Source organism: Aquarana catesbeiana, linkage group LG01 (genome assembly GCF_042186555.1).
Source record: "Aquarana catesbeiana isolate 2022-GZ linkage group LG01, ASM4218655v1, whole genome shotgun sequence".
In the NCBI taxonomy this organism is placed as follows: domain Eukaryota; kingdom Metazoa; phylum Chordata; class Amphibia; order Anura; family Ranidae; genus Aquarana; species Aquarana catesbeiana.
Window position 1 is genome coordinate 130,240,005 of NC_133324.1, and position 18,949 is coordinate 130,258,953.

The 18,949-nt window shown below is 42.0% G+C and overlaps 1 protein-coding gene across 2 annotated transcripts in view; it reads left to right on the top strand.

Annotated features, from left to right (window-relative positions):
• AP3B1 (adaptor related protein complex 3 subunit beta 1) overlaps positions 1-18,949 on the top strand; it is a 524,279-nt gene that overhangs the window by 409,045 nt on the left and 96,285 nt on the right. For both annotated transcript variants that reach the window (XM_073623849.1, XM_073623855.1), the window contains exon 23: positions 18,071-18,296. In XM_073623849.1, the coding sequence (XP_073479950.1) occupies positions 18,071-18,296 (226 nt within the window). The remainder of the gene's footprint in view (positions 1-18,070; positions 18,297-18,949) is intronic.

Sequence of the window (18,949 nt, forward strand, 5' to 3'; positions counted from 1 at the left end):
TTTTGTCAGTGGGCAAACATACAAAATCAGCAGGGGATCAGATACTTTTTTCCCCTCACTGTATTAGTATCCACATATGCTTTAACAGATTGAGAAATGGCTTCCAGCACAGGTTGTTTAACAAATTTTCATTGTTTCCAAGACCTCTCTTTGTGATAGACATTTGAAGACCTAATGGTCAGCATCACCGGAGAATGATCAGAGATAGTAATAGACCCAATTGTGACTGAGCGAACCACATGCAGAAAATATTGATCAATGTAAATAAGATCTAGGTGAGAATACATTGTCGGTTTAGAGAAATGGCTCTAATCATTAGTTTGGGTGTTTAATGCTCTCCAGGTGTCCACCAGGTAAAATCCTTGGAGAAGCTTTTTAAACGGTTTTAACTCCCAGAAAGAAAAAGCTGATTTACTGATTTAGGTGTCCAGTGCAAGGTCAGGTGGTAGATTAAAATTCCCTCCCAACAATAGTAGGCCCTCTTTGAACTCGCTAGTTTAAGTAGCAGAGTGAAAATTCACCAAATGGGCGTATGTATTAGCCAGTGTATACACCTGCCCGTGCAAGGTGTCTTTTAATGAGGAGATCTCTTCCCTGGGTCAAGAAATAGGGATTGGAACTGAAAAGGGAACTTCCTATAGAATAAAATTGTAAGGCCCCCTAGCCTTAGGGATGGAGGACTGATGATGGAACCATTGATCAAAAAATATTAAGGGCATTCTGGGTGTGGAGGTAGACATGAAGTACATTTGTTGAAGGAAAACTATGTCAGGTGATACAATTCCTGCCACAACTGTCCTTGTTTGTGGTGAGAACACAGGCCCCTACCTAATCATAATATACAAAATATTTTTTCATTTTTAAGGGCATCATTGTGTGGTGCAAGCCCATACACAGCAGTAGCATACAAATACACACCAATACATCTAAAGGGTTCCAAAAACTGTCACATGTGAACCAATACGGCAATACTGTAGAAAGTACTAATAACTAAGTAAAAAAACATAACATAAACACATGTTTGTATGTAAGAACGATAAACTATCCAGGGCCTCAGTACCAGGGTCAGGGCGCAATGCCTGCCTCTAGTGGCGTCAGGCCCACTGCAAAATTTTATAATGCTCCTCAATGTACTAGAATTGTCCTATGTCAGGAGAGTCACTAAACCTGATGGGGCAAGCAAAACCCATTATCCCCAGGCAGAACTATTTTCTTAACTCCGGTTACTATAAAGACACGCTTGTTAAGCCAAATAAATTCACATAACCAATGCACCAAAAGAGCAGACTTCCAGAAACTACCTGGAAGTTCTGGTTATATAATAGAATACCAGCAGTACACACCCCGATTCAAGCTAGGTATCATCTAAGGCTGTAAGCTCAGCACCAAGGATCATCTCCAATAGGCAGACACTAAGCGCAAATTATCCCATCTTTCAGGAGGTTGACTGTAATGGCTCCCTGGTGTATTGGCAGCCTGTATGAAGTGCCTGGATAGGTCTCCATCTCTCCAGGCACTGTGGCAGAGGTACAGCTCCCTGAACTGTCTAGTCAGGCAAGTCAACTTTAGGCAACTCAAAAGTCTCCAAAAAGGGTGGGACAAATCGTCCTTATTGCGTAGGGTGGCCGTTTTTCCATCCTTACTTGCAATGAACCCTAGCCAATATGTTCTTCACAATGGAAATTTAATAGAGGACGTACTCTCCATCTCATCATGAGGGTTCGCCTTATTAGATCTGGAAAGAGCGACAGTTTAGCTCCATCAAAGTCCACCTCCAAAGTGTCCCGCACTGCCATCCTAATTGCTTCTTTGTTGGAATATTTGTGACTTTTTCAGATCACATTGACATGAGGGCCCTGTGAACTTGGTCACTTTCAATATCAGGAGGAGCAGAGCCTTTGCCTTGGACTGTAGGCAGCAAGTCAAGGGGACATATGGCCTAAGGGGGACCATTTATTTTAGCATCTATCCCAGTTCCCATAATCATCTAATTGATCCAATAAAGAGAAAATTACTGTGGTATCCTGTTTAGAATGTTCCTGCAGGCAGGCTATGGTGTGCAACAAATCACCTTGGGTCTCTAATGCTTCAACCCCGTTACCCAGGGGAAATGTGTCCTCCCTAAGCTCTTCTATTGTTTGATTAAAACTTCTATTGTTTGATTAAAAGATTGCTCAACAGTAGCTATAAGCTGTGCAGTATCAGACTTTATGGGTAAGGCTCTGATGTATGTTCTCAAATCCCAGTCCTCTTGAATGTCCCCATCTCTGAAGTTGTTGGTGAAGCGGAGGCAGACAGACAAGTATGTGTAGTGCTGGGGTAGGGGTCCAGGTCACCCGAAAGTTGTGCTTCTCCACTCTCCTGGTACTCTGCATATGCACACTGGAAGTCGGGCGCCATCTTGGCTGTAAAATCAAGCTGACTGGAGCTTGGGGGAAAGAGAATCCAGGGTGCCTACTTGAGTGACGCTACAGTCTGGAGCTTGGGATGTTGTCCAATGCCGTGCAGGCATAGTGGGTGGCCAGACAAAGCCTCTACTCCTCTGCTGTAAGTGGCTGAAGCCTAGGGGTGGCGGGAGCTCACTCCATCAAGGTCATGTCACACTCCCCTCATGCTTTTTTTTTTTTTATTTACCCTTTACAACTTAAAAAGTTATTTTATTTTTTATTTTTTAAGCTTTGGATTTCCATTAGAAAGGTTTTTTCCTCGTTGCCCATTTCATCAAACCTCAAGGAATGAATAAAATTTACTGAGTGTGGCCTTCCCACATAGCAAGGGTTAAATGCCCATTACAGGTAGAGGATTAGCTGTTCCACTTACCTTATACTTGGTTCTGTTAGGCTACACCGCTGTCCTCAAGCATGTCTGCGAATGTGACCTAAAGCTGCTTAGGGGAGTGGTTGCAGGGCTCCTGCACTCCCAGAATAATAAAGCATTTACACCTACTGGAAGGGGGGTTTTTGTTTAGTTCCTGGGTCTCAGCTTCAGTCAATAAACAATAAACTGAAATAACCATTAACCCGAAGACTTAACCTATCCTATAAACTCCTAAATTTACCCTGTGTCTTGGTGTATTGGCACCCACCTCCATGTGAAACCCTTGAATGCTTGAGCTCCAGGGGATTATGAAAAGCTGGTAATTAACCATTGGCCACCCAGTGCCTGAAAAGGAGCATCGCAGGATCCAGAAGCAGCTGCAGAGGAGGTGGCAGGGGACAGGCTGGTGACTGGAGCCATAATGGCAAAAGCCCACACCCTCACAGAGCAGACTTTATTCAGGGTAGCCTCAATACATTGGCCCTGATTCACTAAACTGCATAGTCCAAAAATATGCACAGGGCCGGTGCTACCACTAGGCAGCCGCCTAGGGTGTACTGCTGCCTAGGGCACCCAGCTACTGGTGTTCCTACTTTCTTCTCTCTGCAGCAAACTAATACGTTTCAGAATCAGCAGGCAGCCGCCGCTCCGTTCGCACATGTCAGAGGCACAGCGGTGGCAGAGGACTGTGTCTGTGTTCCGACTCCCGAATGTATGAAAGCAAGCACACGTTCATTGATGGGCGCTTGTAGGCTGCATTAATGGGTGCTGGTGAGGCTGCATTTGATGGGCGTTGGTGAGGCTGAATTTGAAGGGCGCTGGTGAGGCTGCAATTGATGCTCATTAAAAAGAAGGGGTATACATGAGCAGGGCAAAGGGGGTGGAGCCAGGGCAGCGGTAAAATTAGGTTTTGCGTAGGGTGTCAAAAATCCTTGCACCAGCCCTGAATGTGCATTTGGTAAAATTGCTAGTCTTGGATACCCTGTCATAAACTTAAAAATACACCTTGAGTATGCGTTAGAGTACACCTGTAGAGAGACTTCAATTTTACTCAGTTTAATTCACCTTGTAATTCTAGATATATCTATACATAAATGTATTCATCTGTAATGTTTCTTCTTTTTGAATACACCTAATTTATTTGTTGGCCTTCTTTGTAAAGATTATATTGCTTATGTCTAAAGCCCAAAGAAAAAAAAATATTCTAATCAGATGGCACTGATTCCCTGACTACAATTTGCAGGCAATTAAAATAATGTTAAAGCACAGTACTGAGCAGTATATCCTTGTGGTGAATGTGAGACTGTCAGCAGGATTTTCAGGTCATTTGACATAGAGGATACAGGTGCAGCTGCTCACAGTGAAGGTGACTGGGAGTTTCATCAATCACTCTTCCTATATGTTGATACATAATGGACCCCTTCAATCAGCTTTCTTGTTCTATTGTCAGCTCTTCAAGATATGGGCTTCAGTTCAATCAAGGTTATGGATAAGACTGGCACAAGCACTAACAAAGGAAATGGAGAATTAGGCAAAAATCACCCAACATAGCTTGGAATGAGGCCAATATCTCAGACAACATGCAGTAAGATGATGAGCCTTCTGGGTGAAGCAGCCCCCCTAATACTTACCTGAGCCCCCTCTACTCCAGCGATGTTGCACTAGAGTCTCGGCTACCCGGGATTCTCCCTCCCCATTGGCTGAGACAACAGCGAAGCCGCTTCTGCTGCTGTCAATCAAACTCAGTGAGCCAATGAGAGAGAGGGGGTAGGGCCAGGCCATGTTTCGTGTCTGAATGAACTCTGGGAGCTGCGGCTCGGCTTGGGTGCTCCCACAGCAAGCAGCTTGCTGTGGGGGCACTGAACTGGAGGGAGAGGCTAGGAGCGCCAGAGAGGGACCCGAGAATGATCTGGGCAGCTCTGTGCCAAACCATTACACGGAGCATGTAAGTTTAACGTGTTTGTTATTTTTAACAAAAAAAAAATGAGAATTTCTTATCACTTAAAGGAAAAAAAAAAAAACTCATGTAGCCACCACATCTAAGAACCAGCAAGTTGCAATGTATTCACTTTTTCTTTGGTTTTTGTAAACTTTAAGCATGAAGTAACTACACTATATAATTAGCATTTTTTTTTTTTTTTTTTTTAATGAAACAAGGGTTTCTTTGTCCGATTATTATTTGCGGCCTTTGTGCCTGTGCCTAATAGGGACATTTCTTCTTACTGCCTTGCACGCTTCCCTTCGTAAGGGGAGACAGTATCTTTCCCCCACAAGGATAAAACATTCCATCTTTGAAAGTTGTCTCCAAGACAACCTGCTTTGGGGATTTCCCATCGCCCCCTCCTCTAGTGACCTCTTTCATGTTAACAGGTATACAAAATGACATAAGTGAGGAGACATCTCCTTAAAGGGGTACAGGCAGCAACAGATTCTGAAAGAAATGTATCCCTTATCCTGCCAATCCAAACTTAGTTTATACATTCTAAATGTATAAATTTGAACTCTAAAATCATGACTGGGCCAAGACCTTAAAGATGAATAGATTACAGTAAACAGTGAGCATGGGGTCACACAATGATATTTTGGACATCTATTTTATCTAAGAGAATTCCCAAAACATGGCCTGTTGAGGATATTTGAGGACAGGGTTGAGAACCACTATGCTAGACACAGTTTGGTGCCAAACAGCCCACCCACCAGTACTTAAGAATAAGCTGTGTTTTAATGTGCAAGGTTTACCTTTTCTTTGAGAACCTGTGAGTAAAGAAAAAAATTGTTTTTCACTGCTGTATTTATGTAATGTATGATGTTTTACTTGTTTAGATTTCAGATACAGTATCTCACAAAAAAAGTACACGCCTCACATTTTTGTAAATATTTTATTATATCTTTTTATGTGACAACACTGAAGAAATGACACCTTGCTGCAATGTAAAGTGGTGAGTGCACAGCTTGTATAACGGTGTAAATTTGCTGTCCCCTCAAAATAACTCAACACACAGCCGTTAATGTCTGAACCACTGGCAACAAAAGTGAGTACACCCCTAAGAGAAAATGTCCAACTTGGGTCCAAAGTGTCAATATTTTGTGTGGCCACCATTATTTTCCAGCACTGCCTTAACCCTCTTGGGCATGGAGTTCACCAGAGCTTCACAGGTTGCCACTGGAGTCCTCTTCCACTCCTCCATGACGACATCACAGATCTGGTGGATGTTAGAGACCACCTTCCGTTTGAGGATGTCCCACAGATGCTCAATAGGGTTTAGGTCTGGAGACATGCTTCGCCAGTCCATCACCTTTACCCTCAGCTTCTTTAGCAAGGCATGGGTCGCCTTGGAGGTGTGTTTGGGATCATTATGTTGTAATACTGCCCTGCGGCCCAGTCTCCCAAGGGAGGGGATCATGCTCTGCTACAGTATGTCACAGTACATGTTGGCATTCATGGTTCCCTTAATAAACTGTAGCTCTCCAGTGTCGGCAGCACTCATGCAGCCCCAGACCATGACACTCCCACCATGCTTGACTGTAGGCAAGACACACCTGTCTTTGTTCTCTCCTGGTTTCCGCTACACACTTTTGACACCATCTGAACCAAATAAGTTTATCTTGGTCTCAGACCACAGGACATGGTTCCAGTAATCCATGTCCTTAATCTGCTTGTCTTCAGCAAACTGTTTGCGGGCTTTCTTGTGCATCATCTTTAGAAGAGGCTTCCTCCAGGGATGACAGCCATACAGACCAATTTGATGCAGCGTGCGGCGTATGGTCTGGGCACTAACGGGCTGACCCCCCACCCCTTCAACCTCTGCAGCAATAATGGTAGCACTCATACGTCTATTTCCCTAAGACAACCTCTGGATATGACACTAAACATGTGTACACTCAACTTCTTTGGTCGACCATGTTGACACCTGTTCTAAATGGAACCTGTCCTGTTAAACCACTGTATGGTCTTGGCCACCTTGCTGCAGCTCAGTTTTAGGGTCTTGGCAATCTAATAGCCTAGGCCATGTTCTTTGCCATGAGGGGCCATGTTGAACTTCCAGTAACCAGTATGAGAGAGTGAGAACAATAACACCAAATTTAACACACCTGCTCCCCATTCGCACCTGAGACCTTGTAACACTAACGAGTCACATGACACCGGGGAGGGAAAATGGCTAATTGGGTCCAATTTGGACATTTTCACTTCAGGGGTGTACTCACTTTTGTTACCAGTGGTTTAGACGTTAACGGCTGTGTGTTGAGTTATTTTGAGGGGACAGCAAATTTACACTGTTAAACAAGCTGTTCACTCACTACTTTACATTGTAGCAAAGTGTAATTTCTTCAGTGTTGTCATATGAAAAGATATGATAAAATATTTACAAAAATGTGAGGGGTGTACTCACTTTTGTGAGATACTATAAGTGTTGCAAACTGCCACTATTTCATGAAGGCTGACAACTAGTCAGGAAATTTATGGAAACAGTTTGCAGCAATGAAAAGTGATAACCAATTATAAAATAATTTTATGAGAAGCCTGGTACATCCACATGCAAATGTGATCCAGATGGCAAAGTAAAGTAGACTATAAAGGCATGACATTGGAATGTGTCTGTGCTTTTGCTGACCCCATAGTCAAGCAAATCAAGATGGTTTTTAAATGTTTATCAGAATTTTTGTTATTCCTTAAATTAGTTCTATGGTGACAGCATACCTTTCCTTAGCATTGTAATAGCAATACAGAATAAATACTCACCAGCCGCTCTTGTAGGTACACACCTTGCTACTAGTACCAGGTTGGGACCCCCTTTTAAATTCAGAACTGCTTTAATTTTTCGTGGCATAGATTCAACAAGGTGTTGGAAACATTCCTCAGATTTTGGTTTATATTGACATGATAGCATCGCGCAGTTGCTGCAGATTTGTTGGCTGCACATTAATGATTTGGCTCTCCCGTTCCACCACTTCCGAAAGGTGCTTTATTGGATTGAGATCTGGTGACTGTGGAAGCCATTGGAGTACAGTGACCTCATTGTCATGTTCAAGAAACTAGTTTGAGATTATTGGTTCTTTGTGATATGGTGCATTATCCTGCTGTAAAGGAGCCATCAGAAGATGGGTACACTGTAGTCCTAAAGAGATGGACATGGTCAGCAACAATATTCAGGTAGGCCATGGAATTTAAACGATGCTCAATTGGTATGAAGGGGCCTAAGGCGTGCCTAGAAAATATCCCCACACCATTATGCAAAAAACACCAGCATGAACCGTTGATTCGAGGCAGGGTGGATCCACACTTTCATGTTGTTTATGCCAAATTCTGACCCTACCATCTGAATGTCAGAGCTGAAATCGAAACCCATCGGACCAGGCAACGTTTTTTCAATCTTCTATTGTCCAATTTGGGTGAGCCTGCGCGAATTGTAGCTTCAGTGTCCTGTTCTTATCTGACAGAAGTGTGTGGTCTTCTGCTGCTGTAGCCCATCTGCTTCAAGGTTCGATTTATTGTGCGTTCAGAGATGGTATTCTGCATACCTTGGTTGTAATAAATTATTTGAGTTACTGTACTTTCTATCATCTTGAATCAGTCTGCCAATTCTCATCTGACATCGGCAAGGCATTTTCGTCAACACAACTGCCGCTCACTGGTTTTTTGTTTTTATTTTGGTTTTGTGTTTTTTGGTTTGGTTTTGTTTTTTTCAGGGCCATTCTCTGTAAACCCTAGAGATGGTTCTGCATGAAAATCCCTGTAGATCAGCAGTTTTTTAAATACTCAGACCAGCCCATCTGGCACCCAACAACCATGTCACAATCAAAGTCGCTTAAATCCCCTTTCTTCTCCATTCTGATCAGTTTGAACTTCAGCAAGTCATCTTCACCACATCTAGATGCCTAAATGCATTGAGTTGCTGCCATGTGATTGGCTGATTATCAATTTGTTACCAAGCAATTGAACAGGTGTACTCAAAGTGGCCGGTGAGTGTATGTTAGTTATATTTGACAGTCCAATATAAGCTTACTTGAAAAATCTAATTTTTCATGTTGAGTGCTGCCTGTCTGCTTTTCATCTCTTCCCACAATTTCCTGAATTTCATGCAACATGCTTTGCAGCTTCTCCTCTGGTTTTTTAGTTTTTATTTCTAAGTACTACATATCCCATGGTACCTTGCTGCCTACAAGCAGTGATTCCTGTACTGTCTCCGTCTCCCGAAACTTCCTCTCTCAGCCCCTCTGTAGTACAGAAGGCAGGGAGAGAAGAAAGGGAAGAGAAGTGCCAGGCAATTCCTAGTGCAGCATTATTTTATTAGGATAAGCAAAATACTGACAATATAGATTACACTCATAGTGCTCAGTGGGCGAGGGCTTGCCACGTCCAGCATGGGGACAGAAACCACCAGTCCCTGGTGATAATCAGCGCAGACTCCCCCTGTCAGAGGAGCAGCCGATCGTCTCTCATCTACTCGCGAGTGAGGAAAAGCCGATACACAGCTTTTCCTATTTACACCGTGATCAGCTGTTATTGGACAAAGCTGATCATGTGGTAAAGAGTCACCGTCAGACTCTTTACCTAGATTGGAGTTGCAGTGTGTCAGACTGACACGCCGCACCACTGATCTGTGTGCCCCATCGCTATCCTGATCACGTCATATGACGTCCAGTCAGGATAACTAAACCACTTTGCACACGTCATATTGCTATATGGCAGGCGAGAAGTGGTTAAAAGAGCCAATAATGTTAAAACCTCCTAGCCCCCAGTAAATTACCATGCAGAAATAAAAAATCCATCCTGGACTCCATTCCCATAATGTTCTCACTTACTGGTATGTACAAATGTCGCAAGAAAAAAATGCCTCACTTGCGGACATGTGACACTTGGACAAAATACATTCTCTGACTCAAAAGGCAACACCTTTGCCATTGAAGAATTTCTAACATGTTCTAGTAACTTTGCTGTCTATCTTATCACCTGCCTTTTCAAAAATGTGCCATGTAGGTTGTACCATCAGGCCACTTCACACCATATTTGGGAACATAGGAGGAGTCTGAAAGAAATTTACCCCAAATGCAGCATCCCAAAACATTTCCTGGCCCATCACAATAGAAACCCTGCATTACTGATAGTAACAGCAATCCAACCCATCTCCTACTCCTTACCAGATGGGGAGAGATTCAAAAAACGATGTGCCCAAGAGACCTACTGGATCTTTAAACTCAATAGCCTCTCACCTGAAGAGCTGAACGAAGAGTTGGAAGTCGGCATGATTATCTAAATATCCCCCTTTCCCATTTGTGCGTTCCTTTCCTTCCCCCCCATCCCCCGTCCCTCATTACCCCTTCCCTCCTACACCCATCAATAACACATCCCTCACAGTGGCATTACACATTCTCTAATGCCATTTGTTGTCACCACTCATGTGTGTTCACGCTTGTGCATATGTGTGTGTATATGTTGGCGTGTATGTGTATAATTTTACTTCTCACATGTTCTTATCTACGATCTTCAAATACTTATACCATCTTCTCTCTGTTAGCTAGAATGTGGCCCATTCTGTCATTTCCCCCCTAGTCCTTGCATTTTCATATATGTTGACATTCGGGATATATTTTGTATTATTATTAATATATATATGCATTTTTCCCTCCCACTTGATTTTTTTCAATTTCACATTTCATACTCCTATCATTACAGTGTACAATTGCACTTTTAATTTATTACCACCCCTATTACTAATCAATTTTGAATTTCAAAATGCTTCCTTTTTTTCCTTTTTATTTTCATTTTTATTTTATCTATTCAATTTAATTTTTCATAATAAATTTCTCATTGATACAGCTTTAAATTTTAAATATAAATTTTATATATTTCCATACTTTTTATTCATCATTATTTCTTTTGTAATCTATCTGTGTATATAATGACAGCATATACATTTTATGAATTTTTAGATGTATATCAACATTTTTTACATTTTTCTATATAGGTTTTTATTATATATATTTATACATCTAGTATTCTGTTTAAACTCATACTAATGTTTATTTTTCACCACCAGTAATTCAAAATATCTCTATACATGCTACTAAATGTTTTTTATATGTGTACTCTGACCACTTTTGGCTTCTTGTAATTGTAATCCATCTGAAGCCATTTTCCTGGCACTGTCTGGGTTAACTGCAACCCCTATTCTGAAGTGAATTCTGATTGGCTAAACACAGTGGTAGGCAGCTCCCAGGTTTACAGCTCCAGATCACCTTGAAACCGAGTAACCCAGGCAGCGTCCACCCGAGGTTCCTCGAGGCTTCAGCTCCCTGCTGATCAATGGCACTCATGGCTCACCATCAAAAGGATTATCCGGCGGTTTCTGTCCCCATGCTGGACGTGGCAAGCCCTCACCCACTGAGCACTATGAGTGCAATCTATATTGTCAGTATTTTGCTTATCCTAATAAAATAATGCTACACTAGGAATTGCCTGGAGCTTCTCTTCCCTTTCTTGCTTTCATCTCTGTTTCTGGGCCCCTAGCCCATGCCTGAAGCAGCCTTGCCACCCACTGCAGCATTCACACCAGAGACTAACTTCAAGGGGTCCCGTCCCCCCCCCAAGAAAATTCTTTTGAGATTCATTCTGTGTTTTATAACTTTTATTTGCATCAATCATTCTATTGATGTCCCTCCTTTTACCAATAACATATGAGTGTTTTTACACCACTGTTGCCATGACCAGGTTTTTAGTGCTGAATTCCAAGCCTTGTGTGTTTTTTATCTTTAAAGTGGTGTTCCAGCCGAAATTATACTTTTTAAATAAAAATACCCCTATAATACACAAGCTTAATGTATTCTAGTAAAGTTAGTCTGTAAACTAAGGTCTGTTTTGCCAGTTTATAGTAGTAGTTTGTTATTTTATAAACTTCCAGCAGGCCGTGGCCATCTTAAGTCTGGGCATCTGAAGCCAGACTGTATTTCTTCCTGGATCTCATCCTTTCATATCTCGCACATGCTCAGTGCAGCACAAGCAGTGTAATAGGTTTCAGGTCAGGTTTCCATAGCAACGGCAGTGTCAGAGGAAGTTGCTGCCCCTTCCCAGAAGGCATTGCAAACAGGAAATGATGCGATGGGCCGCGGCCAGGGAGGAGGAAGTGAAAAATGAATACAGCCGCTATACAGTAAGCGCTGAGAAAAAAAAATTTTAAATATCCAATTTGTTTACAGTGCACAGTTTAGTGAGGGATGCTGAAGAGTTGTAAAAGTGGGTGGAACTCCACTTTAAGTTCAGAAGGCAAGCTCTGTGAAATGTATGACACAGCAGTGCCTACTCAGCGCATATTGAATATGTGGCGCATAATTCAAGGAAGTAAATGTCTGGGGATCTTTACAAAGTAAGTTTACAAACTTCAAAATGATTTTACATTTTACCAATAGATAGGCTTTAAATTTGTCTATCAAACACTTTTTTTGTAAGAGTAGCAGCCGAAGCCACTAAAAATTACATTGTTGCACTGCCTGTTCTGTCCTTATCATCATTGTCAATGAGATACTGATCACTTAAAGGATTCTGAACTCCTGTATATGTTCAGTTCTTGGCCATCCTAACATAGGTTGGCGGCGCATGTTATCCATCATTAGTTTATTTATAACAACTTTAAGATTACTTTTTTTTTTTTTGAAAGGTTCCGTAACATAACAATGATCCAAAGCAGAGGAATAAATCAAAAACATGGTGGCAGTTAGAAGAAATTACATATTTTAAAATGGACAAGTCAAAAACGTACCTTACTCACACTAAAATAATGTGAAAAAAAGGCTGTTCAGCCAAGACATCCTAAAAATATGAATGATCTGGAAGCCTTTTATACTGCAAGATGCCAGGGTAGTTTTGAAACGCTGGACTGATCAGCTTAAGGGAAAATTCCAGCAACTAAGGTTCTGTTCTGTTGTTAAATAATCACATTATTTTCATTAGTGATCAAACAATGTTTCATTATTTGCAAGGGGTTGCTTCTTCTGTTGGGTTGTTGTTGCTGTTTGGGTCCACATTGCAGATGATTCCCCTCACTTCTTGTTCCAGCTGGTTTCAATTGCCAGAACTGGAAATGAGGAGATATGTACCAAATGGGGACACAAAAATCAATCAAACCTTGACCGAGGTTCTGAGTTCCGAGTTTTCCTCACTGTACTATAAAATAAAAAACGTTTTTTATAGTTATTGTTGTCAGTGTCCACTTTTGGGGTGCGTTCCACACTGATCTGTCACCACAGCAGTGATGAATATCCCTTTTCTTAGCCTGAGGTTTCATTTGGACCCCATAAGCGAACGACCCTGATTCTCTAGGAGGAAAGGTTTGCTCGGGCCTGCAGCACACCACTCAGCGCCAGATGGATGAATTAATGTCCAAAAATAGGAGCACAGAACTCTAGAATGGAGGAGGTATAAACACTCAGTTTCTACACTAATTGTTCACAAAAAACAGCAGCCGTTTAGAAAGACAAAAAAGTAAAAAAATAGTGCATACAGACAATAAGTAAACATACACTATAAACAGCGCTATTGTTGAGCAAAAAACATATAATTAAAATAATGCGGCCAACAGCGCACACAGGTGTGATAACACAGAGAGAAAAAGAGTCTGTGAGGTGATCAAGAAAATGTCCATAGGTGATGATAAAGCTGAATCACAGTGTGCGCCTTCCACCGGTCAGTAGGACTTCACCATGTGTTAACACTCTCCCCCTAGGGGGTCAAACTCACCAAATATGAAAGTTATAAAAGCCTTCAAGAGAAAAGGGTCTCCTTAGCACATCTCTTTCAGTACCTCTCCAGGGGGTTCAGGGGCGGGTCACAACTCCAAACAGATAAATGCCAACAAAAGAGAAAGTATGCACATAGCGTAATTCTGTTTATTTAGATGAACCCCACAATCTTCACAAAACACCCCTCAACCAATAAACGTACAAAATAAAAGCAGTCAATCAAGCAAAAGAGGAGTGTAGCGTGTCACCGTTCAGAAGATCCAGCCGGTTCAGTGTCCAGGGGAACAGATCACTTCCTGGTTCGTGGAACAGGCTGAGGTGGAACGCATACCTCACTTCCGGCGTCGTGTAAGCCACGCCCTGACGCGTTTCGTCATATCCTGACTTCGACAGAGGGCGTCAACCTGACCCTGATTCTCTATCTAGCTAACCCACTGTGCTCTGAAAATCCTACTCTGAAAAGTTTGACAAAATGAAATAAACCCTCAGCTTAAAGCTTTTTTTTTTTTTTTTTTACACAAATTGATTATTCTTACGTGAATCTTGCATATCATTGAAAAGACTATAAAAAGTAAACAATGGCAACATGAGTTTTGTGTTAAATATAAATAGTTTGTTTTACTAGTGAACATGGCACTTCATAATATTCTATTGTGGTAAAACTGTCAGGTGTGCATATGCTCAGAGCAACTGTGAAATAAAAACATTTTTTAAAAATGTGCGTTGCCACTGTGTTTAAACCAGTGGGTCTGCATATTTGCAGTAATTTAACAAACTGCAGCATTTCCCGTTTTGATTATTGGTGTTTGTGACAGAAACACAGTAAAAGGAAGATTTATAGGATGCAGGCAAAATTATAAAAAAAATAAACAAAAGTATATGGCAAGATGTATTTATTTATGCAATGTTTATTTCTGAAAAATGTAAAATTGCACTTTTATACATCCAATATATGAGTAGCAAAAGTGAAATCTCTTGCGTGATCCAGGATGTGTTGAAGCTTGAGCCATGATTTACATTCAACATTGGTCTTGTTTTTCTGCCAGTGGCTTTCACCTGAAACAGCCGTTTTGCATTTTTTATTTTATTTTCTCTTTTACAAATTATAATTCATTTCTTTCCGTTCTAGAAAGTTTCACAATTTTAATCTTAATAACCTTAAAAAAGCAGACATGCTATGTCATAAAATAACTATTAGCGACTAGTTTGTATCCTATAAATCTAACTCGAGTTGATAATATGGTCCATTACCAGCTAACTGCACAGAGTATTTTTCATTTTACACTCTTCAGTTACTTTTTAGTGAAGTGTTAAAAAATATGAAGCTTTTCTCCTCTTTAAAATTGCACGCTGTCTGTCTGTTATTAGGGAGATAACAGCTCTTATAAATGTTTCAGTAAGCGCTAAGTAGACAGTTATGTGCCCTCTCATTCCACGCTTATTTGCTTACCGTAATAAACTGGTAAAATATGTGTGCTTTGCTGCTATGTATCTGCAGGCATCAGGAATCGCATAGATTTCCTTTAGAAATAATCTGGTCTATGCAGAATTGATTGGATATTTTCGTAAACTATCCAGAGGTGTTCTCAACCTTTCTAGATATGTTTCATAGGTCTTTCTGATCACTCTTGAGTCTCTCTCTTACTATCAACTGGTGTTAAAATGGTTGTGTGTCTTGTAGTTATTGTTTGCAATACAAGCGTATGTAGTAAAGCAAAGTGCAGTAACCAATAATAAGCAATCAGAGTTTGGCTTTGACTTGTAAAGTGAATTGTGATTGGTTGCTTTGGGTTAATGAACATTAGCAGTACAGCCTTTTCACTTAAATCCTTTGAGAACATTTCTAAAACACGTGTAGACTAAAAATGATCTAACATGCAAATGATGGCTGTCTGTATAATTAAAGCTTTACAGTTGTTTCATGCAAATCTGCATATTTTATAGACTTTGTATTTTTTTCTTTTTTTGTTTTTGCAAGCAATTGTATAAGTTACTCAGGGACTATGTTTTTCATACTGATTTGACCAGTAGTAGGGGGGTGTTGGTTTGCTTTTGGAAATCTGCTATCATGTTCAAAGGTAAAATATAGTGAGCATTGTTTTTTCAGTGTTGTCATTTTTAATTTTAGGGCCCTTAAACGCAGGCTGTCCGATCAGGTCCGCCTGTCAGTCTTTTAGGCGGGCCTGAACAAACCCACCAGTGTCCCATATGAAGTGGACACCACCGCCATCCAATCCGATCCTACCTGCAAGAAACAGACAGATGGTGGTCCTATTTTCCATCCATCCAGTGGATCCGATTAGATGGAAACGACCAAACAGTCCGTTTCCATCCCTTTTTCACATAGGAGGGCAGGACCTGTCGTCCATCTGCTCATCAGGGATTAGTGGAGTGATTCCCCCCCCCCCCCCCCCCATTAACTGGAATCCGCTACACGGAGGCTCCTGTGTGAAAAGGGGCCTTACTCATCCATATCAGCATGCTTTCTCTTTTACACTTTTGTTATTTTATAGAGATTTGTAAATAAGCCACTGCAATGACTGTACCTATAGCTGGCCTTACATAAATTGATATGCTAGACCAGCCAAATTTCGATTTATGTGTGGACACTGTGGTTGTACAGAAGTTTATTTACCAATTGACTTCTGTACAACCGCCCTGTTGGATTTTTCCTGCTCGATCAGCACAGCAGGCTATAGCCAGCAACATTGATCAGTGTAATCTGGTGGCAGGAAGTCTCCCCGTTGTCAGAATACAATAGCTCAGCGGGGAAGATTTCTCCATCCACCTCAAATGTGTGGATGAGGGAATCGGAGCAGTTGGTTGAATGAAATATAACTGACATCTGTGGGCTGCTTAACCACTTAAGGACCGCCTGGTGTCGTCATATCCCCCCCCCCCCCCCTCCAGTTTCACATTTGCCACCTTTCAGGGGGGAGGGGGAGCAGATACCTGTATAACCCAGGTATTTGCTCCCACTTCCAGGCATAGATCACCGCAGGCTCTGCGGCAATCTACGGTATGTCCTGCCCCTCCTCCGTCTTTACCTCCCCCGCTGACTTCTGGGAGACGCACACGTCCCGGAAGACAGCAGGGACCAGTGAGGTTGCGCAGCGCAACTCGCGCATGCGAAGTTGGGAATCAGGCTGTGAAGGCGCAAGGCTTCACTTCCTGATTCCCTTACCGAAGATGGCGTCTCCACCTGAGAGCAGAGAGACAGATCAGCTTCAGGTGAGGACATCGTGGGCGTCCCCGACAGGTAAGTGTCCATATTTTAAAAGTCAGCAGCTGCAGTATTTGGAACTCCGCTTTAAAGCCCATCTCAAGCTTCCTAATTAAAATTAAATTATTATTCGCTCCATCTTCCCTGAATGGCTGCCATGCTTCTTTTGGGTTGAGTGATGTCCAGTCTCAACACAGGAAGTCAGCACGCAGACATTCATGACTCTACTCCCTGTAGTGTGGACTACAGGCGTTGTAACCATCAGTCACTGCTGTGTGATGTGTGTGCACTGTTCTGCTCTTCCTACAGGATGCCGCTAGAGTTTGGCTTCAACTTGTTAGTGTATTTAATCTGTTAGTCCATCTAACACTCCCATTCCCCATGACTGACTGTGTCTTTGTTGCTCCTTCATCCAAAATCAGGTCACCCAATGCAAACTGAGGAGAAAAGCTTTAAAAAAAAAAAAAAAACGAATGCAGCCACCACATCTAATGAATATGCACTCTACTCTTCACAGAAACTTTTCATCCCATCGTCTCTTCCATTAAAATTTTGAAAATGCAATGTACTACTCTTTATGCAAATGCTGCTGTATGAAACGGAGGACAATGGGAGAACCAAGGCCAATTCAAGCGGACACATTTAATTGTTTACTAAACCTAAAATTTTTTTTTACCTTAATGCATTGTTTAAATTAAAAAAAATGTCAGTGTCCCTGGGTCAGCTGCATCTCCTCTCCCCTCTTTTCCTCTTTACACAGCATTCGAGCAGCAGCAGGAGCCATTGGCTCTTGCTGCTATCAATCAGATGCAGTGAAGAGGAAGTGGGGGGACCGTGGCTCCATAGACACACAGACCGGGACTGCAGGGACCACGCTCTCCCCATAGTCAGCGGCTGGTCCCTCTAAAGAAGAGGAGCAGCCAAGATTGCTGCCGGGGTCCTGAGAAGAGGAGAATCGGGGCCACTCTGAGCAATACCACTGCACAGAGCAGGTAAGTATTTTAATTTTTTTTTAAAATGTGACTTTAGTAGCACTTTAAAGTGGAACTTTACCAGTAATTCGATAAAAATAATGTTCTTTAGCAAGAAACATACATTCCTCATGAATAACTATGCTACCAAAATCAGTGTGTGCTATAAACTGCCTCCAGCATTGCTACTATTTCTTCTTGCTGGAGTCAATTTTACTGGTTTAATAGATAGCTGTTGCCAAATATAATGTTTCAGACACCTCTTCTCTTATTAACTTGGTGCATTGACTGACACTGTGTCAAACATTTTGCCTTTTCTGAACAGGTTTGCATGCCATCATTTGTTCCTAGTAAGACACATGAACTTCTCCATCGGATGAGTGGCAAAGGTCTCTCTGCTAACTACCAATTTCCTCGTCAGCCATGTATATTTGGAGCTCAGATGGTTTCAGTACAAGTTGCATTTCATAACACCAGTGACAAAAATATAGAAGATATTCACATAGAAGAAAGGAAGACAGATTTGAAGATGCACATATTCAACCCAATAGGTAAGAAAATATAGGCTTTATTATTCTACCACTTTGTAACCAGCAGTGGTTATTTTGTCAAAAGTCAGTTACAGTGACCCTGTCAATAAAGATAAAAACAGAGGCAAGCCCAGCCTGTAAAACAAGATGTTGAATACCGTATTTATCGGCGTATAACACGCACTTTTTTCCCCTTAAAATCAGGGGAAAATCGTGGGTGCGTGTCATACGCCGATCTCCGCTGATTGTTTGCGATCGCACCGACATACACATCCGAGTGTACAGATTTAAATATGGCGTCGGCAGCAGAGCAAGCACCGCTGAGATCGCAGGGACTGGGCGGAGCCGAGATCCACATAGCCGAGTTTACTCGGCAACGCTCACAGTCACGCCCAGTCCCGCCGTTGGACCTGTGTTATGTCCATCATAGGGCGGGACTGGGCGTGCCAGTGAGCGGATCCGTGAAGAGCCGAGTACACTCGGCTATGTGTATCTCTGCTCCGCCGAGTACCTCCGCTGCGCCATATTTAAATCTGTACACTCGGATGTGTATGTCGGCGCGATCACAATCAGCGGAGATCGCAAGGCTGCACTGGGACAAGGCTGCAATGGACACTGGGGAAGGCTGCACTGACAAGGCTGCACTGGGACAAGCCTGCAATGGACACTGGGGA